This window comes from Balaenoptera borealis (genome assembly GCF_965194805.1).
Source record: "Balaenoptera borealis genome assembly, chromosome: 4".
Classification (NCBI taxonomy): Eukaryota; Metazoa; Chordata; class Mammalia; order Artiodactyla; family Balaenopteridae; genus Balaenoptera; species Balaenoptera borealis.
Genome location: NC_138861.1, coordinates 9,001,545 through 9,023,935, shown reverse-complemented (window position 1 = coordinate 9,023,935; position 22,391 = coordinate 9,001,545). Strand labels below are relative to the sequence as shown.

The following is a 22,391-nucleotide window of genomic DNA, read 5'->3' as shown; positions in this document are numbered from 1 at the left end:
AACAGGAAACAACCTAAAATGGACCCCTTAACATCTCTGTTTTCCAAGCTCCTGGACCATCCCCCCCTCAGGGAATTTCTCACAAACCTTTCTCTTCAGGCCCTGTTTGTGACTTTCTTGAGGCTTCTTTCCCCTTCTCTTTCAGACACCATTTTGTCTCTCCTCCTGTCCCAGGTCCAGGACTCTTCTTGCTCTCAATACTGATACAACCGGGAACATTTCTGCACAATTAAAAGTCCAATTGTTGTGTTTCCAACACTAGGTGCCTAAAAACTGATTAATCATAATCCTTGGTCCATGACACAGTGTAACCTTGGTCCAGGCATGGCCTTTATTTATTTTACTTACATATTTTCTTGTTAAACAATAAATACCTGTATATGTACCACCCGGCATGGAAATGAGAACATTCATCATTTCTAACGTACACCTAAGTTCTCCTCCCTCTCCTGCACCCTGCCTCTTTCCACTGGAAGTCACTATCTGGCCACTTCTACTATTATTCCCTTAGCCTTTTAGAATGATAGTTTTAACACAATATGAATATTTCTTTAAGGTACATTGGGTAGTTTTAGTCATTTGTAACTTTTTTTTAAAAAATGAGGGGGTATATGGTTATATCTAATGTTGAGGGCTTACTTTTTACTCAAATTATATTTCTAGGATACATTTACCTTCATTTTTCTTTGTAGTAAAAATATTTCATTGTCTGAATATACCACCATTTATCAGTTCTCCTATTACTGGGTGTGTGGATTTTCCCTAAGTTTTTGCTGTTTCAAACAGGAATGCTTCCATGAACACTCTTGTGTATGTCTCCTAATGTATGTGGAAGAATTTCTTTTGAGTATATATCCAAGAGTAAAATTCTTCATCATAGAGTATATGAATCTCTAACTTTAAAAGATAATGCCAAATTATTTTCCAAAGTAGTTGAACCAATTTACACTCCCACCAGCAAAGTATAAGCTAGTCTATTAATCCACATTCTCTCCAATATTTGATGATATTAGACATATTCAATTTACTAATGGATTGGGTTTAAAATTGTATCTCACTGTGTTCTTCTTATTAGGTTGTAAATGTGCCTTACATATTCTTACTATCAATCCTTTGCAAAGGTGTTGCAAATATTTTGTCTCCATTTAGTTTTTTCACTTTCTTAAAGATATCTTTCAATATAGAGAACATTTTAGTTTAATATGTCGAATTTATTTTATGAGAGAAATCTGCTATCATAAATGTTCAAGGGGTAGCCTTGAAAGATAATAAGGGAAGTCCCCCCAGGTGGGTAGTGCTTCAGGTCGTGTACCTGATCGTCCACTTCGTGTGAAGAAAGAAGCAACCCAAGGTTAGAATATACCTGGATTCATGGTCAGTGGCAAATGCTTGGTCTGCTGGTTAGGGACTATGCTAATTTCCTAGAGCTGCCATACAAATTGCCACAAGTTGGTTGGCCTTTTAAAAGCAGTCCTTCATAGTTCAAGGTGGCCAGAAGCCTGAAATCGAGGTATCAGGAGGGTTGGTTCTTTTGGAGGCTCTGAAGAAGAAACCATCCCAAGCCTCTCTCCTAGCTTCTGGTGATTGCCGGCAATGCTTAGCATTCTTTGGCTTTAGACTTATCACTTCAATCCCTGCCTGTATCGTGACCTCTCCTTCCTCTCCTTGTGTCTCTCAGTGTCCTCTCCTTATAAGAGAACCAGTCACTGGACTTAGGGCCCACCTTGACGTCATCTCAAGATTTTTAACTAGTTACATCTACAAACATACTATTTCCAAATAAGGTCACATTCGGAGGCTCTAGGCAGACATGAATTTCTAAGAGAAACTGTTAAACCCACTACAAGGCCTAAAAGGAGAAAGACTAGACTATCAGGAAAAAGAAAGTCCAGGAAACAGGCACATCACTGGACATGAGAGAACAACCATGAATTATGAAGAGCTTTATAACTCACAACACCCACCCAAGAGTACCAACATGGAAGGGGCTCTGAACAGCCAGGTGGACAAAATGACTGAGCCAGTGCCTGGCCGGCTGTGACATTAGTCGTTCTCTGCCACCACCATCCACTGCCAGCACAATGGGCAAACGAGTGAAGTAGCTTTGCGTCAGGGAGAAAGGCTGTGCACATGACCAGCATGTAGCCCCATTCACTAAGGTGACTTAGCTATTGTCCCTGCCAAATGCACAGGCTGCAAGCAAGAGAGACCAACGCTGAGGCGCCATATCCCATCTTGTTTACCTCACTCAATCATAAATCGTGGAAATTGCTGGAAATCATTTGGAGTAGCTCTAATTGATTATTTTTAATAGCCACATAATACTCCAGGGCATTCCAAGGCTTTTCCTGCTATGGCCTCCCTTCTCATTGCAACACGCTATTAAATTCCTCTTGTGGTAGGAAAGTGTGACAAGGAGCCAAGAGCAATAGATGGTGAGGATACCTGAGAAGAACCTGTCTGAGCAGCCCCTCCCCCATCAAACAACATGCTTCCTCTCCTCCTGCTCCAATTCCGCGTTACATATCTAAATTTAACAGCTCAGAGAAGAGTTGGATTTCTTCAGCTGATAAATTTAATTCTGGGGATTGAGTTATATATATATATATTTTTTAATTTTTTTTAAGTCTTTATTGAATTTGTTACAATGTTGCTTCTGTTTTATGTTTTGGGTTTTTTTTTTTTTTTTGGCCGCGAGGCATGTGGGATCTTAGCTCCCTGACCAGGGATTGAACCCGCATCCTCTGCATTGGAAGGTGAAGTCTTAACCACTGGACTGCCAGGGGAGTACCCAAGTTATATATTTTAAAACCATTTTTGGCCACAAGTTAATAAAGCTACTGTTCTTTCATATAAATGATGAAAACAGAGAAACTCTTTGAAAACCTTTCCATGAGACTTGGCCCTAAGACAATATTGCTGAGAAAGTTAGCTGCAAAAACATTCTCAGAGTCGCTGTAAGCAGAGGAAGGTCAAAAAGCAAGCACACAAATTCTGGCGTGAAAGTTCACGTAGGTCCTTTTGAGATCCCTGTATATGCACACATTTCTCTTACTGATAAACCTCCGATCGATTTAGGAAGGGGAAGTAGAGATGGTGAAAGAGACACACTGGTCTACCTTCCAGCTGTCCACAGAAAAGCAGCTGCTGCCTCCGGTTGCCCTTACATGGCATCGTTTCCTGTTGTCCCCAAGTGAATTCTGCCAGGACACACGGGGGCAAGTGGTACTTGCCATTTCCTGGAAGACAACCACAGGCCAACTCTACAATTACTCAGAGGCCCTAAGTACCACAGCAGTAATCAGGCATCGGTCACCGGAAGAAAAGACGTATTGGGCTCTGGGTAGATATGTTGGGCATGGAGGGTGAAAGGTCCAAACCGCACCTGGTCAGGTCCTACCAGGAAAGCGTTGCCTCCACAGATGCTGTGAGAAACATTTCTACATGAGACAGTTGATGACCACCTCAAACTGCTCTGCTGTCCAGAATATGTGAGTGGGAGCAAAATTTCATGGAAGCGAACAAAGATTTCTGGAATGTTTAGAGATGCAGTTTATATTGGCAACAAACCGTGTGTTAGGTTAAGCTAAGTAGTTTTGCAGCTGCCTTGTCTTGCATAACTGGATCTCAGACTGAAAAAATCACTGCTCTACCAGCTAACAGCTAGTTTTAAATGACTTCGAGGAAGAATCCACCAACAATTTTATTTCCCTGCAATGCAACAAGCAGTATATTAGCTATGCTTAACATCAGCATCTGTAATTTCATAACAAACCAATTCTGATACCATGTCGAAAACACTAGGCTATTTGTAATCAGTTCCCTTGGAAGTTGTAACCCTTCATTACCATAAATAATAATTCAGGTTGCCTTCTAAAGCACAGCTACTGGGAATTCCCTGGTGGTCCAGTGGTTAGGACTCTGCTTCTACTGCAGGGGGCACAGGTTCAATCCCTGGTTGGGGAGCCAAAAAAGAAAAAAATTTAAAAAGTAAAGCACACCTACTTTTCGTGATTAAAAACTAAATTATTGTACATGATTTGAATTTTACCATCTCAAGAAATTTCTGTAAACTTTTAAAAGTGGTTTTTGAACTTTATCCCAGAAACTCTTTCTTCATAAGAAATCTTCCCAGAGGGATAAACAGATAAAAGCAGAACTGCTCTGATTAAAGCATGTTCTCCCCTCCTTGCATTATTCCCCACAAAATAAAATAAATAAATAAATAATAAATGGTCATAGTTGATGAGTTAATGTAATCCTTATTTCTTTAATTTTTATTTTGAAATAATTATAGACTCACAAGAAGTTGCTAAAATAGTACAGAGAGGTCCTGTGAACCCTTCACCCAGCTTCCCCCAAAAGTAACATCTTATATAACCATAGTGCATTATCAAAACCAGGAATACTGTTAACCAGACTACAGACTTTACTCATATTTCACCTATACCCACTGTTTTGTATGATTCCATAGATTTTGTTCACATGCATAGATTCCATCACCACAAAACTCCCCTGCGATACCCCTTTGTAGTCACAACCTCCCTCTATCCCCATCCCTCCTGAACCCCTAGCAACCATTGATCTGTTCTCTCCTGACCTGATCCCTATCATTTTGCTGTTTCAAGAATGTGATATACATGGAATCATATAGTATGCAACCTTTTGAGATTGACTTTTTTCCCTTAGCGTAACGCCTCGAGATCTGTCCAGGTTGATGTGTGTATCAATAATTCATTCCTTTGTATTTCAGAGTAGTATTCCACTGGATAGATTTACGTCGGTTTCTTTATCCATTTACCTTTCGAAGGACATTTGGGTGTTTCCAATTAGGACTGTTAAAATTAAAGTTGCTAAAAAATTTGTGTACAGGTTTTTGTGTGAACATAAGTTTTCATTTCTGTAGGATGAATGCCCAAGAGTGCAATTGCTAGGTTGTATGGTAAGTTTATGTTTAATTTTCTAAGAAACTGCAAAACTGTTTTCCAGAGTAATTGCCCCCTTTTGCATTTCCACCAGCGATATATGAGATCCAGTTTCTCTACACTCTTGTCAGCATTTAATATTATCAATATTTTCCACCAGGCTAATTGGTGTGTAGTAATCATGTATTTTTAGATCAATACAACCTTTCCTTTCTTTGTATGTCCAATTTAAAATTGAGAACTGTTTAAATAATCAAGAATAGTACTTCCCAGTCGCATAGCACAGGGAGATCAGCTCAGTGTTTGTGACCAGCTAGAAGGGTGGGATAGGGAGGGTGGGAGGGAGGGAGACACAAGAGGGAAAAGATATGGGGATATATGTATATGCATAGCTGATTCACTGTTATAAAGCAGAAACTAACACACCATTGTAAAGCAATTATACTCCAATAAAAATGTTAAGAAGGGGCTTCCCTGGTGGCGCAGTTGTTGAGAGTCTGCCTGCCAGTGCAGGGAACACGGGTTCGAGCCCTGGTCTGGGAAGATCCCACATGCCGTGGAGCAACTAGGCCCGTGAGCCACAACTACTGAGCCTGCGCGTCTGGAGCCTGTGCTCCGCAACAAGAGAGGCCACGATAATGAGAGGCCCGCGCACCGCGATGAAGAGTGGCCCCCGCTTGCCACAACTAGAGAAAGCCCTCGCACAGAAACGAAGACCCAACACAGCCATAAATAAATAAACAAACAAACAAACAAACAAACAAACCCAAAGTTAAAAAAAAAAAATGTTAAGAAGAAAAAAAAAAAGAATAGTGCTTCCTAAACATAAAATTAGCATAAAAATACATGTAATGATATGAAACCAAGGATAGCTGTTTCAGACCGAATCTCAATGGATGGCTTTTACTGAGGTCAATGATCTGGTCCCAGCTATAAAGGTTTAGAAACTTTATATTTTTCATTGACCTAAGCAGGCATTGAGCCATGCCAAATAATCTGCTAAGAGACTTATCAGCAGGCTAGAATATCAGGAATAACAAAATCAGGCAAACTTTGCCCATTTCCTCTGGCATGGTGGGTCTACATAAGATCCCAAAACTCAGAGCAAGAAAGAAAGCACAGGGCATGGATGTTGCTACAGGCATTTTTATAAAGCTATCCTAGCCTGATAGAAGGCTCCCTTCACCTTAGATACTCCCTAGTGAATCGCAATCCCAGTCTATAAGATGAAATCATCCTTTGGCCATGACAATCTAAAGACAAAGGTCCAATTTTAATCCCCTTTCTACAGCGGGGTCACTTACCTTCTTTTGGATTTGACGCTGCAACATGAACATGTTTCTTTCAATTTCCATTAACATGCTAATTCCGAAGTGTACTGACTAATTTTCATTTATTACATTTCAAAATGCTGACTTCCTAAGGATGCTTGGACTCACTCTCATGGTGGAGTAAATACCTCTCAACTGGAAGATAATTCTAAACTTGTAAATAATCAATCGCAACCTTAGCATGCAATTTTTTAAAGACTGTCTTATATATAAAAGCAGTACAGGCTCACAGTAAATAATTCATTGCAAATCTTGAGTTTGTCATTTCCTGATATGATTGTATTGACATTTTGTTGGCATTTTAATAGAGTTATCTTTTATCCTAAATTTTAGTGTCTATTATACTTTGGTGTCTACATCACTCTATCCATGGACTGATGATGTTAAAACCCTAACTATAGGTTATGTGGATAATCACATTGGTACTTGTTCGAATTCTAGCCATACAAAATAGTATCTAAACACAAATCCCAAAAAGCTCTGGTAATTGATAATATTCCAAATATAGCTGTAAGTTACTTCTGATCACTAGAGCAAGGCCTTCATCATGGCACAGAGTATGAGAAAAAGACTTGGAAAATGTTTTAAAGCTCAAAATATAATGTGATCTCTTAAATTTAAATTGATCTACCACAAAGGCTGATGTATTTCCTTTCTAAGTATGTCTTCATTACATTCAAACTGATTTAAATTGTCTTCCTTTATGATTGTGATTGAATACAGTGCCATTTTTATTGAGTTAATTTGGCTGTATTTGTTATAGGCTAAGAGATCCCAACGTCTAGTAGCTAATGCAAGATAGAGGTTTGTTGCTGTTTCACATGTAAAAGTCCAGAGGTAGATGGTCCAAGGTTGATAGGGCATCTCTGCCATCCTCATTATGAACCTTCCATCCCTGGGCCTAAAATGGCTGCTTCGGAACCCTCCATCATGACCACACCGCAGTTAGTAAGAAGAAAGAAAGGAAAAGAAGTGTGCATTACCCATTTCTTTTACTGGTGTGACCTAGAACTGGCACACATCACTTCCGTTGTCATTCTGTTGTCAAGAATTTAGTCATAAGGGCACAGCTAGCTACAAGTGGATCTGGGAAATAAAGTCTCCAGCTGAAAAGCAGAGTGCCCAGCTATGACCCAGGAGTTTTAATATTAAAGAAAGAGGGACAGAATAGATATTGGTAGACAACTCAGGGTCTCTTCTGCAATGACTAGCTATTCCTCAGTTATAACCAGCTCCCCATCCCTTTCGTTATTTTCAGTATGTCACCAAGTCCAAGTACAAATGAAATGAACTGGAGAACTGGAACTTTTGCCCTCAAAGATGCTATTCAAATTACAACCCAAGGAATTTCAATACTGCTTCTATAGTCAAGAATCTGAAGTGCATCCTCTTCCTCTAATATCTTGAAAACATTCACTCATTTCTATTGATAAGTGATTGCACTTCAGTGATAAGCAAAGGAATATGGATAGCAAGGTGAAGGAAATTGCTTTTAAAAACTGTAAACAGAAGTCTGCTTAAGAGTAAAGTTTATGGGGTTTTTTTCCCAAACTTCTCACATTGTCTAGTAATATAGCAGTAGCAGCAGAAGCAACGGTGGCAGTAATAGTAGTAGTAGTAATTGTAGTGTTAAATAAGAGTAATAGAAGATGCCTTTTATTGCACACTTGTTATATGTCAGGTCTTTCCTAAGTTATTTGCTTATACCATTTTGTTGGATCCTCATAAGAGTCCTCTGCAGTAAGTAATTTGCCTCTTGAAAATGAAGCTGAAGCAAAGTAAGGTGAAGCATCTTGTCCCAAGTTGCACAGCAAGTAAGTAATGAAGCCAGAATTTTAATATTGATTCCTTTCCTCCAAGTCAATCCAGAGCCCAGGCTCAGAGCTGTGCAGCCTATCAGGCTCTCCATCCTGGAGAAGAACGCACACACTGATATGACCTTATCATCTTCTAATAACATTTCCATTCTGCTTTCTAATTCATTCAGGACAAACTGGGATATCAAGTTCAAACAGCTTCCCAAGGACGAACAGGTGGGTTTGTAACACTAGATTTGTTTTGTCTGATGAGTCATCTTTGTCTCGTGTCTGGTAAAGATGAAGTTGTTTTGTCTCACTGTGGCCCTGAGAGGTATTTAAGGTTATATCCAGAGATATCTTGAGTTTGTCATATTTGTCTGATGATAAAAATAGAACCAGATGGCATGCTGCAGGTACGAATAGGAGGGTTGAGTGCAGAGAGGCGGAAGGTACGAGAGATCAAGTGTGTGGCGCGTAGTTTCTCAACCACACCATTGCAATGTTTTCCCTTTTCTCTTCTCTCCCTGTCACACACGCATTCCTAAGATCCACTGGAAACAGTTGCCTAGCAGCGTCTATATCCAAGCCTTTTCCTGCACCTCAGATGCCCATCAGCAAGGTCAACCCTAGGAAAATTGATGAAGTGCAATACATATCACTGCTTCCCCCCATCTCTGTCTTCCTTCTGCACTTGTTTTGTGGTGTCTTCAAGCTGTCCTCTTGACGATCACAAATGCCTCATGAAGCCTCCTGCCCTAACTACAACTGTCCCTGCTGTGTTTAACCAACTCATTCTTTTACTAATCAAACATGTAAGGAGTGGCTACTGTGAGCTGGGGACGGTTCTAGGCTCTTGAGATACATTACTGAGCAAAACAGACAAAAATCTCTGCCCTTGAGAAGCTTACATTCCAGCAGAGGCAGACAGAATATAAACACGTCGCATCATAAATGAGTAAATTACGTAGTTTGTTAGAAGATCATTACTATTGTGTAAAAATGGACAGAAGTTGAGGAGGGGAGAAGGGGAGAAGGATCAAGAGAGCTGAGGGGTGAAAGCAAAGGTATGGTTTGCAATATTAAACAGAGCAGTCAGAAGAGGTCTCAGGGAAGAGAAGTTGCAGCAAGGATTTGAGGTTGTGAGGGAATGAGCCAAGTGGATAAAATAGAAAAGAACATTCCAGGCATAAGAAAGGACAAGTTCAAAGGCCCCGGGCCGGAGTGAGTCTGAAGGGTTTGGGGAGCAGCAAGGAGGCCAGCGCTCTGGAGCAGATTGAGAGGGTGAGGGGAGAGGAGCGGGAGGTGAGGCCAGCGAGACCAGGCTCGTCATAGCCTCTGGGCTTTGCAGACCGATGCCAGGACTTTGGACGTGAAATGGGTGCAAATGGAAAGTAAATACATTTTCTCTTGAATGTAATTGATCTAGACGACTATTTCTCCTTTTTCAAGGAAACATATAAAAACCTAAGAAATAACATAATGGGAGGACCAATGACCTTCCCAACTCAGTCTTCTACATCCAAAGTGTTTCCAGCTTGCTGAGTGGAAGAGCCTTGTGCTAGGTCCTAATCACTAAACTCCCCTTAAAAATCTTTTGACAACTTAAGTAGAAATGCATATATGCTCACCTTAAAATATATTATTTTAGTTTGCATAACTCTGTGAGAAGATGTTCTGTGTGTTGAAGCTGGAAGGTTCCAACCCTTCAAGCTTACCAATTGGGTTCTACATTTGGGTAGCAGTCACTATTACCATGCCCGCCCTGTGTCCCTGTGAATCCAAGACCTCTATAAAATTAAAAAACAAGCAAACATAGTTTCTTCAAACAGCAATTTGACGATTTAGGTGTCTTAGACATTAGGATCCTAGTTTAAAGCCACAAAGTTCTCTTTTCAGCCCCAGGTTAATATTTAGGTGAAGTGATTCTTTTCTTTGGTTTTCATTTTTTAAGCTGATTGCTGTTTATCCATTACTTAAATAAGAAGGACGAGATGGGGTAAAATTAATAAACATTCAAGGGGAAATATTCATGTTAAGACGAAGAACAGTTTATTCATCTAAATTTGTCTTATAAGGACACTATATTTGTTCAGGAAAAAGTGCCCACAGGCTTCTTGGGTGAAGTGTGAGACCCCAAGGGAATGCTTGAGTAACAAAAGATAGTTGATGAAATAAGCAGAGAATTAAGGGAGAAGGGATGAGAGGCTGGAGCAAAGCTATCCTTCAGGAAGAGAAAGGAGGCAGGCAAGCCAGAGAAAAGGACAGAGAGCGAGGAAACGCTGTGGAACAGGACAGCCACGGAGAGACTGAGAAGAGCAAACAAGGCAGCTGTGGATTTTCCACGTGGATTTCTGCACTCTGTGTCTTGTGACCTTCTCTCTGTGACCCCAGAAAGGGACAGCTGACATAGAGGTTATAAGCACGCCTAAATTATTTAAACTTTAAAAAAGCAGGCCTGAAGCAATACAGCCACAAAATCTGGAGACATATAATTCTCTCTTAATAAATACTAATAATTCTCACACTTGGGGATTTTTAGTGCTTGAATGGTTTATGGTGCTTTATGGTCATTATGTCCTCCCAGTGAAGGAGGAAGTGGGCACCTGTTATTAACCCTAGGTTGCATATGATGACATCACCAAGAAAGCAAATGGCTTGGAAAAGAAAGAGGAAAATGCTAACTATGTTATCGGTAAGGGTTTCTCGACCTCAGTACTACTAGCATTTTGGACAGGAAAATTCTTTGTTGGGATGTTGAGGGGTAGGGGATCCTATCCTGGGCATTATAGAATGTCTAGCAGCATCGCTGGCTGATGTTAAGTAGCACTCAGATGCCAGTAGCGCCTTCCTAGTCATGACAATCACAAATGTCTCCAGACTTTGCTAAATGCAAAATCCCCCCAGTGGAGATCGGTTGTCACAGGGTGACCCTGCTGTGCCATACATAATTCTTGGTTCATGCTCACCCTCAAAAAACAATCAAAAACGAAAAGGAGGCTGATGATATGCATGGAATTTTGAAAACTACAACTGATTAAAAAGTTAGCAGAAATAAAAAATAAATTTCAGAATTCTGATTAGATAGCATCCTAACGCCTTTGCAGTGACTATGTGGATATTTTGCATAGAAAAGAGGCTATTTTATATAAATTGGTGTTTGTTGATGTGATCAAGAAATGTAAACCCCTTTGGAAAAAATTTATCAATTGCTGAAGGAACTGAAAGTCTGAATCTTTTATTCCCTTGGTCGAAAGGTGAGCTTATCCCTTCCCCTCTTCCTTTTAGTGAAATAAAGACATAATTTGAAAACACACCTACCCATTTGGCTCAATGGTTAAGTCTTGTCTGGCTGTAGTGTAAAAATAGACATTCCTCTGTCTGAACATGAAAATAGTACTTCCCCAACAAAAGCCAACATCTTAGAGCTGCAAAAGATGTTTACTTTTATATAAAAGCCTTTTCCTCTGGTGTTTATCTTGGGATAGTGTAGGTGTTCTAGCAGAGGTAAGCAGGTATATAAGGCTCAGAGACAAACCTATAGGCGCATGCTTCCTGCAGCAGGTGAGAAAGTTGTGATGGTCACTATTTTCTACGTGTTAGGTTGAGAATATATGCTGGTATAATGGCTATCGTCACCTTTCAAAAAGTTGTAGATGTATTAAAATAATAATCATGATCATAACTAACCGTCTAATCTTTGTGGAACACTTTATATTCATTCATTCATTCATTCAACAAACAGTTATTGAAGACTTCCATGCACATTTCAGGCCACACTGTTTCTCACTCTGCCATTGTAGGGTAGAATCAGCCATAGTCAAGACATTAAAAAACGAATCTGGTTGTGTTCCAATAAAACTTTATTGACAAAAACAGGAGGTCATAGTTTGTCGACCCCTGAGGTAGGGTAAAAGGAATCAGAGTTCAAGGGAGCCATCAGTTTTAAACAGGATGATCAAGGTGAGCCTCATTGAGAAGGTAGCATTCAATGAAAAACTAGAAGGAGGTGAACAAGTCAGACATCTGATCATATAGAGGAAGGGCATTCCAGGCTGAGGGAGGAGCCAGTGCCAAAGTCCTGTGGCAGCAACGTGTCTGGTGTGTTTAGAAGCTCGGGAAGGAGCTCCGTCTGGTTAAGACAGAATGAGTGAGTTACTCTATTTGTAACCACTCTCAGCTTGTATCTCCAATTCTTTTTCCTCTTTCTTCCCTGGCTCCCCCCCCTCTGTTAAATGAAACGTGTTTTACTACAATAAGTAAGGGCTCAGGAACAGGTCTTTCCTGACCTAGGAAAGGTAAGTAGCTTTGATACATGCTTTGTTTTCTTCCCATTAAGGCCTTATTTCAACTCAATCCTGAGAACAGGGGCGAGAGAAGAAGACAAGAACACCAAACCACAGAGGTTTCCTCTAGGAATCTTTTACCAATGCATTCTAATCCTCAGCACAGCTGTCATAATGAAGGCTTATAATCAGAAAGGAACTATAAAATACTGCCTTCTTATTCACTTGGCCTGTTTATTCCTGTGTGTCTGTAAGAGGCCACTGATGGTAATAGTTTACGGAACCAGAAGACAGGGCTATTATTTCTAAATTGTATATAAACCTATCTTCTAGGAAGAACTCTCTAATTCTTGATCCTGATGTGCTGCAAAGGAGGAATCACGTGAGCCTCCAAATGCCATCGGAGCAAAGCCAATCTGTGTTCTCAAGTCCACGGGCTCACCCAGAGTGGGCCTGTACACCTGTGTCGGTGAGTGAGACCCCACGTACGTGAGCAAGGCTTGGTGGAGGTGATACATGTGTGAAATCATTTTTCATGTAATGTCTGATGGAGGCAGCTTGTAATGCAGTACAAGTATTGGAATAATGCCTTTTCATGTATTCCCCATCTTGTTCCACAAAAACATGTTTATTATGAAAGAATAACGCAGACAAGAGATAGAGGGTGAAACAAAAGCCTGGGTAAGTCTGCCCAAACCTCGGTGCCCTCTCAAGCCTTGCCCCATCCCTTCCCCACCTGTACCTACACTTCCGCCCTCCTGGAATTCCTCTTGCAGTTGCCAGAATGCACGGTGCTGTCCCCTTCTGGTCAGGAATGCCAGTGCCCCACCCCTGCTACTCAGGTCACTCCTACTCATCCTTGGGTCCAAAGGGCACTTTTTCAAATTAAGTCCAGTCCTCCTGTTATGTGTCTCAAGCTATGAAGCTTCCTTTCCTTCATAGCGCTTTTCAGTTTGCAGTTTACACATTCACCTGAGTAAATAATGAATATCTGTATCCTCCATTAAACTGGAGGCTTCATGAGGACAGAAATCCTCTCCTTGTCCTCCCCATCAGAGCCAGCAGTGCCTGGCATAGAACGGGCACTTCATAAATATTTGTTGAATAAAAGAAGCCTCCCAGCAGTCAAAGGAAAGAGAGAAGCATGATACTTTAAGACATTTCCAAAGTTAATGAGTAAGAGCAAACAAGTTTTCCAAGCAAAGCACAGCTTTTCCTGTGTTCTGAGTTTTGAGCAGATTTTCTCCCATAGGTTCTCATAAACAGAACATTGTGTGAATTTGTAGATAATACCTTTATGTTGATATAATAATTCATTTTAAAGAGCTGCCTCTTAAAGCATCCCTCAGTACAGGCCTATGACAACACGCCAAATCCCAATTCAATATAAATAATTCTTAAAGGGGAAGAACAAGGCGATCCATGAGTACAGTTTCCTCAGGGTTCTGGTTTAATGCAAAGGTAAAATCACGTTAGCAAAATTGAGGGAGAGGGATGGCCTGTCCTTCAGGCCCTCCTCCCTTAAATATTTCCTCCAATTAGGATTAAGGTATGATCGGACAGCTGGGAGTTGAAGGTTATATTCTATGTGAACGTATAAAAGGCAAACCCACACTCATTCTTTGGCAATCATCTGGAAGGAGTATGATTATTCAATGGATTGTTGTTCAGAATGGAGCGTGAGTTCAGCCGGAGAATGATTCATCAGTTCCATTCATCTGTGAAAGATGACCATGGTTCATACTCCCCTCTTGTGGCCACTTTCAAGTTTACTGGCTTTCAAGTATACTACAGGAGCTCAGTAAGGCAAGTGAGAAATCAAATTCCTTTAGGTAACATTGGAATCACTCCTTCTTCAGTCATTCTAGAACAGCAGACCAACTTTTTTTTTTAATTGGCAGGACGTTTAACAGCATCTTAAAACAATGGTCAATAGACTTTGTATTAAATCTTTAGTAATCAGTGTTTTAAAATGTTTTAAAAGCTCAACATTTGGGGCTTTCCATGTGGCACAGTGGATCCGCCTGCCAGTACGACACGGGTTCAATCCCTGGTCCAGGAAGATCCCACATGCCGCAGAGCAACTAAGCCCGTGCACCACAACTACTGAGCCTGCGCTCTAGAGCCCGTGAGCCACAACTACTGAGCCTGCGCTCTAGAGCCCGCGCTCCACAACAAGAGGAGCCACCGCAATGAGAAGCCCACGCACCGCAATGAAGAATAGCTCCCGCTTGCCACAACTAGAGAAAGCCTGCGCGTGGCAACAAAGCCCAAAAGCAGCCAAAAATAAATAAACAAAAAATTTAAAGAAAAAAAAGCTCAACATTTGAGCTAAAGCTGGTGGAGAGTTTGATGCAAATACATTAGAGGTCTGGTCATTCCTTACACATTACCCTTCCTTAATTATATTTGCCTTACCTCAATTTAGTCCCCCTCAAGTAGCACATCAGTAGATGTGGAATTTGGGGGGAGTGTGGGAAGGAATGATCTGGTGGATGAAGCAATCAATAGAGTTACAAATGCTCACATTACAGATGTTTATTAAGTACTTGCCTCACAGGGAATCAAGGTTATGTAAAATATAATCCCTGCCTTAAAATACTACCAGGTAGGGGAGAAGGGGACCTGTATACATATAACTATATTACATGATAAAAAGCAATAAATTCTAAAGAAAAAATTAAATTAATATGCTGTTCCCCTCTGACACAGGGCAAAGCCAGAGATGGGGAGTGTAGGGGACAGTAACGCGCTGCTTCTTCTGAACCAACACGTTCCAGTACAGGGCAAATATGGACAGAGCACTTACTCTGCATCAGGAGTTCTAAGCACCTTATCAAAAATAGTATGCGATTCACTTCACACCCATCAGGATGGCTAATGGCAAAAAGAAAATAACAAGTGTTTGCAAGGATGTGGGGAAACTGGAATCCTTGCGTCCTATTGTTGAGAACGTAAAGTGGTAGAGCAACTGTGGAAAACAGTATGACCATTCCATTCGTCCAAAAAATTAAAATAGAATTACCATGTCATCCAGCAATTCCACTTCCAAGTATATTACCAAAATGATTGAAAGCAGGGACTCAAAGAGATAGTTGTATACCCATGTTCATAGCAGCAAAAACAAGCAATAACAAAAGTGTATTGAATAGAAACAATACAAGTGTCCATTGACAGATGCATAGATAAGCAAAGTGTGGAATATACATACAACAGAATATTATCCAGCCCTAAAAAGGAAGGAAATTCTGACATATGCTCTGACATGGATGAACCTTGAGGGCTTTAGGCTAAGTGAAATAAGCCAGTCACAAAAAGAACACCAATACTGTGCATTTCCACTCATATGAGGTACTTAGAGTAGTCAAAATTGTACAGACAGAAGCAGAATGGTAGTTCCAGGACTTTGAGGGATGAGAGGGAATGGGAGGTTATTGTTGATTGGGTATAGAGTTTTAATTTTACATGGTGAAGAGTGATAGAGATGGATGGTGGCAATAGTTGCACAACATGATGAATGTATTTAATATCACTGGACACTTGAACATGGTTAAGATGGTAAACTTTACCTTATGTGTATTTTACCACAATTAAAAATTCTTTTAAAAAATATGCTATTGGGACTTCCCTGGTGGTCCATGGGTAAAGAATCCGCCTTTCAATGCAGGGGATGCAGGTTCAATCCCTGGTCGGGGAAATAAGATCCCGCCTACAGCGGGGCAACTAAGCCCACGTGCCACAACTACTGAGCTCTCGCACCTCAACGAGAGAGCCCACATGCCGCAAACTACAGAGACCATACGCTCTGGAGCCCACACGCCACAACTAGAAAGAAGCCAGAGCGCTGCAACTAGAGAAAAACCCGAGCAGACAGCGTGCCATAACAAAAAGATCCCGCATGCCTCAACAAAGATTCCGTGTGCCGCAACTAAGACCCAATGCAGCCAAAAAAAATAATAATAATAAGGAAAATAAATAAATTAAATTAATAAATATTTTTTAAAAATATGCTATTGAAGTTCAGAGAAAGAATAACTTCTTATCAGAGGTAGCAGAGAAGGCTTCTTGGAAAGGAAGGATCTATTTGGACCTTGAAAGATTGGTAGGATTTAAGCATGAAGGTTTCAGGTAGAGGAAGCCACCTACTTAAAAGGATAGAGGCAGAAAATTACAGAGCAAGGAACAGAGATGACATTCAGTGAAGTGAATGGAAGATAGTACATACTGTGGCAGATGGCTTTCCATGCCTGGCTCATGTGTTTAGATGAGACTTGGAAGGCAGTGAGAAGCTATTGAAAGCTTCTAAGCAGGATAGTGACATGATGTGAGTTACACTTTGAAACGATGAATTTTCTTTTTAATATGGTCCAAGGTGGATTGAATTGGGCAGGGAAGAAGTATTGAATACCTGGAACTGAGGTCAAAAATTACTGTTCAGTGGCTCAGTCCAGCTCATAGACCTGTTTGATTTGGCTTAAGGAGTGTTGGTCAACGTTTAAAGATCAAATAAAGTTTCAGATTTCTGGCTTCTCTTTAAAACAACAAAATGGTCTGGCAACACGGGACGGTCATTTCCCCATGGCAATAAGGATGCAAGAGCAGAGCAGCAGCTGCCCCCTTTAGATGGACCATACTTTCCAGTTCCCAAGTCCCAAGTCCTCTCTCTTATCTTCCTGACGCAAGGCGGTGTCAGCTGCCAATCATCGTTGTCCTGGGTGTGTGGCTTTCTTACTTCTGACCTTCCTTATTAAATCATGTGACCTCCCTGGCCCTTGGGGCATCACATTCATGAATGTGAGTCCAGAGGGAGAAAAGAGTTAGCTGTGAGGTGACCAGGCCATGCCATCAGGAATGTGATCGTAGGAATGAAGAAGAGCATGTGCTAGAGATATTTGTCCTGCTGTTTTTGCTGAATCTCAACTAACTATTAACATACAACCTGAGAAGAGCTAACAAAATGGAAAAAATTTATAATTCTGAAAAATTTAACTACATTTTCTCAGAAAATAACTGTAATATTTTCAGAAAGTTTTTCTGCCTTGTTCCTTTATAAGCGTTTTTAATGAATGCTGTTCAACAGGAAAACATAAATGACCCATAAGTTTCTCCAGCCATGAATTATAATAGTCAATTGATTATACCACAGTAAATTGTATCTTTTTAAGCATGAGGTATGCTGAAGTCAATTGGTGAGGCTCATTAGTCAAGGGGGCAAAACTGATTCTTGGGAGAGGCAAAAAAATCCTAATATTTTTATATATAAAACACAGCTATAGATATAGTACATAAATGAATATACAGTATATCCATTGTCACAATTTCATGAGGTGGGGAGCACTCAGGAAAAAAATTGTTCAAAGGGCCCTTAGGAGAGTGATAATGAAAAGAAAATTTTGAGAAATACTTGACTAGAGAGAACAGGCATTGTTCAAATCATCCTTTGTGTCTCCATTTGAGTTGCCAGCCAGTTAATGGCAGTGAGACTCCGATCAGCCCTCATCAGGCTCTCTTACCATTTGCTAGAGATGGAGCCTCAGTTGTCGTGCTGCCAGCGCTCATGTGTACAACCAGCCCATGCGAAGCCTCTATAGCAAAGCCAATGCTCTTCCACAACTGAAATATTGACAAACATGCAAATGCCCTTGCTCAAAACCAAGAAGAAAACAACCACTGGAACACATTTCCAGAACAGGATTGCGTCATTACACAAACAGTACTTCTTAGTCTAAAGCATCTTGCTCTGGGAACTTAACACTACAGCCAAAAAAACATCAGGCAGATTTAGAGGAGGGTGGCTTTTGGCTAATAACAGCAAAATGATCTCACCCGTGAGAAGGCCCCAGTATAAACTTCTTGGTCAACAAGAGACATCTTGCAAGTCAAATGTACAGAAATATGCACTGGACGAGATCCAAATACTGAGCAATTTGATAGATTGGGCTGGTGTATATCCCAAGGTGAGGTCAGAATGAGAGCAGCTACATAGCTCACATTGCTATGTGCTATCTGCACAGCCAACCCAGGTTCCCCCAAACTAAATGAGGGCTCTGTCTGGGAAAAAACGATGACATAGGACTCCAGGGATTGATGGGAGCAGCTGCTGTGTTTGCAGAGCTTAACTAAAAGGATGTGTTTCATCCCTCTGCCTGAACATCTGCATCCCTCACAGGGTTTATTAGCAGTTTGTGTGAAAGGAGGAGGCGCTCTAATTTCTATTACAGAAGCCTCCATGACACTCTCCAGCAACATCCAGCTTCCTTATTGGTGGCCTTCACCATCACCATGATCTTTATTATTATTATAAATTGAGGAAGAGATGGTGTTTGCATTGGACAAAGCATTATGCAAACATCATCTCTTCCTCAAAATCACCCAGTGAGGTATTATTAGCATCCTCATTTGACAGATGAGGACTTGAAGACCCAGAGAGGTTAAGCAACTTGCTCAAGGTCATTCAGCTAGGAAGTATCAGAGCTGGGGCTTGAATTCAGGTCTGTCAGATTCATCAGTTCTCTACTATACTTCATCCAGGGAGAAGAAGGAGTTTGAATATGTGCTCCCTCCACTGAGGGCTTGATTGGTGTAAATCATATTGAGAGGTAGTAGAATTTGTTTCTGGTAATATTCAATCGTATCAGTGATTAGCAATATCCTATCAGGGCTTTCTGATGTCCTTTGATAATCTGGCATCTGATAGGAAGATGGGCACAAAAGATTGAAGGTAGAAGAAAATGGCAGGCATTGAATTTCAACTCCTGATGCCCTTCAATTTAGAATTTACCAATTCTGAATCCAATCATTGGCTATATGTATCTACAGGTAACTTTTTGGACTGGGACTCAGACACGTAGAATTTACCAATTCTGAATCCAATCATTGGTTATATGTATCTACAGGTAACTTTTTGGACTGGGACTCAGACACGTGACTTGCATCTTAGTAATGGATTCAATAGTCCATGGTCATAGTCAAATACCATCAGACTAGGTTCTTTTGGAATCTTTCAGTGGTGATTAAAACTTCTCAGAGGACAAAAAAAAGAGAAAAGAGAAAAGTTTTCTTGCTATTGTGATGAAGGACTTCAGGAACACAAAAAAGGAGACAGATGCTTAACTACTAAGTGAAAATCTGCTCACACACAGGTACAAAAATATCATCATGAACTAGGCTGCATTAAAAACAGCTGTAGATTTTAAGCTGAGAATAAACTTAAGCAATTACAGAAGAAAAAAATATGAGTTAAATGCTCCTGTTTCCTTCCTCAGGCCACTGTAGCTTTACTTCTTTCACTTTCAACTTTATTCTTTAAACTCAGCCCTCCACCTCAAAGTTATACTCAATCATTATTTTCCTGATGTCCTCAAAGACTTCTCATGTGTTCCTAGATTTTCAATGATCACGTCTCCAATTTTGTAATCTCTTGCCATGGCTCCTCTGGAGTTACCCACTGCCTCAGAAGCTACATGACATCAGTCCTGCTCTGAGGTCCACGATTGCTACCTCTCACCAGCCATTGAGCTCTCCTGTTGAGTTCTACTTTGTTTGCCAGACACTACTACCTCTACTGGGCACCACTATTACTGGCTAATGCCACCAACCTCAGCAGGCACTCTGCCAAACACTGTCACTGCTAGTCAACATCACTATTGCCATCACCCCAAGGGTCTCAACTGTGCACTGTTGCCTGTGGCTGAGGACACTGAGATGCCAAAGTAGTGTGCTCTGGGGTCATCCATACACCAAATCCTTCTACGCCTTGCATTACACTGAGTCACATGGGTATGAAAGCAGGGCTGCCTATTTCCTGGTTTTTCAAGAGATTTGATCAAATAGCTTGTTCCCTTTAAACCTTGTGTCCCCCTCTTTCCAGAGTACTCTTGAGCCCATTGAGGACTGGCTTAGGGTCAAATCTAAGGGAAATAAACTATTCCACCACTCCACTTGCTATATATTTTTGGGCTAATCTTGTCTACCTGGCTTTCTGTTCCCTTGGAATGAGTCTTTCCCAAGAAGTCCTTAGTTCTTCCTAGAGGACCCATCCCACTCATCCTTCAGACATGCCCAAATGTATTCAGTTGTGAATAAAACTGGGTGCCAGCTGAACTCACAGAATAGAGATCAGAAATTAATTGCAAATAGGAATTACATTGTTTTGGAGTTTTGCCACCATCAAAATTGAAGAATAAAAGGCAAACTATCACAGATTGTTTGTTAGTGTCTCACAGAATTTCTCTTACTTAACTGGACTTTAACCTTTTCCCACTACCTATTCACCTTAAGATGTTGTAGGAAACAGCCAAAAGAAATGTGATATTGCAAGAAGGCTATAAGGGTACCATTTGCTGCTGTACAAAGTGTCTTATATGTTTTTTCTGAAATTTTTTACATTTTGAATTCTACCACTAATCATCTTTTCCTCATTCCTTTGGTCAATCAGAAGTTTAGAGTCAAATCTGCAATCCACCTTGTAGTGGGTTGAATTGTGTCCCTCAAAAAGATATATTCAAGCCTCAGCCCCTGACACCTGTGAATGAGACCTTATTTGGAAATAAGGTCTTTGCAGATGTAATTAAGTTAAGATGATGTCATACTGGATTAGGATGGGCCTTAGATCCAGTGACTGGTGTCCTTGTAAGAAAATAAAACACACGGAGACTCAGAGGAGACACACAGGGGAAGAAAGCCATGTGAAGAAAGAGGTAGAGATTGGAATGATACAGCTACAAACCAAGGAATGCCAAAGATTGTTGGAGGCCACTAGAAGCTAGGAAGAGGTAAGGAAGAATTTTTCCCCAAAGCCTCCTTAAAGAGCCTGTGCCTGCTGATTTCAGACTTTTAGCCTCCAGAACTTTAAGAAAATAAATTCCTGGTTTTTTAAGCCACCCAATTTTTGGTAATTTGTTATGGCAACTGTTGGAAATTAATAGAAGTTTTGGTTCTGAGAATGGGGTACTACTATACCAAATTCCTAAAAATGTGGATGTGGCTTTGGAATTGGATGTTGAGCAGTGGTTGGAAGAATTTTGAGGCACATAATAGAAAAAGTCTAGGGACTTCCCGGGCAGTCTGGTGGTTAAGACTTGGCGCTTCCACTAAAGGGGGCATGGGTTCGATCTCTGGCCGGGGAACTAGGATCCTTCAAGCTGTGTGGCCAAAAAAAGAAAAAAGTCTAGATTGCCTTGAAGAGATTGTTGGTAGAAATATGGACATTAAAGGAGATTCTGGTCAGGGCTTAGAAAGAAGTAAGGAGAATTATAGAGAAATCTATCATCTTAGAGAATACATGTATTATCACGAACAAAATGTTGGTAGAAATATAAATGTTAAAGGTGATTCTGGCCAGGTCTCAGGAGGAAATGAACATGATACTGGAGACCAGGGAAAAAACTACCCTTGGTTAAAGCAGCAGGAACTTGGCTGAATTATCTTCTGCTGTTGGGTTGGAAAGGAGAACTTGTAAGTGATGAGCTTAGATATTGAGCTAAGGAAATTTCCAAAGTATGAACAGTACACCTGGTTTCCCCTTGCTGCTTATGGTAAAATGTGAGAGGAAAGATATAAATGGAGGAAGAAACTATCAAGCAAAAAAGAACCAGGACTTGATTTTGAAAATAGCCTCCAGATAGCAAAAGACCACAAAGCATTCTCTGGAAAGAACATCAAGCATGCCTATAGCTAGGCAACCTTTTGCTACAGAGATTAGGCGTGTGAATGTGATCTGTGGATCCAATCAACTTTCTCAGTAGAAGCCAGGAATCAAGATGAATTTATCCAGGAAAGATCTGTGGAGGACCCTCTTGTCTGATGGCATGAACCCCCATAGATTTCACAGGAGACCAACAAAATTTTTGAGAATGTTATTGAAGCAGAAATACTTCCACCCTGGGCTGAAAGAGAGAGAGACAGAATGGAAGGAAGGCTGTCAGACTTCCAAAATTCTACATGGCTATAAACAGGTGTTATCCTTGAAGGAAAAGGAAAAAGGACTCCCATTATGAGCTGAATTGTGTCCCCCCAAAATTCACATGTTAAAGTCCTAACCCCTAGTATCTC

General features: G+C 40.7%; 2 protein-coding genes across 10 annotated transcripts in view; one reads left to right on the top strand and one right to left on the bottom strand.

Annotated features, from left to right (window-relative positions):
- Nucleotides 1-22,391, bottom strand: part of DMP1 (dentin matrix acidic phosphoprotein 1) — a 138,110-nt gene that overhangs the window by 46,985 nt on the left and 68,734 nt on the right. The window lies entirely within an intron of this gene.
- LOC309628502 (uncharacterized protein) overlaps nucleotides 1-22,391 on the top strand; it is a gene marked incomplete at its 3' end in the record, with an annotated part of 41,933 nt that overhangs the window by 11,799 nt on the left and 7,743 nt on the right. Inside the window, exons 2-4 of the mRNA XM_082391599.1 lie at nucleotides 8,244-8,289; nucleotides 12,672-12,807; nucleotides 14,323-14,368. Of these exons, the coding sequence (XP_082247725.1) occupies nucleotides 8,244-8,289; nucleotides 12,672-12,807; nucleotides 14,323-14,368 (228 nt within the window). The remainder of the gene's footprint in view (nucleotides 1-8,243; nucleotides 8,290-12,671; nucleotides 12,808-14,322; nucleotides 14,369-22,391) is intronic.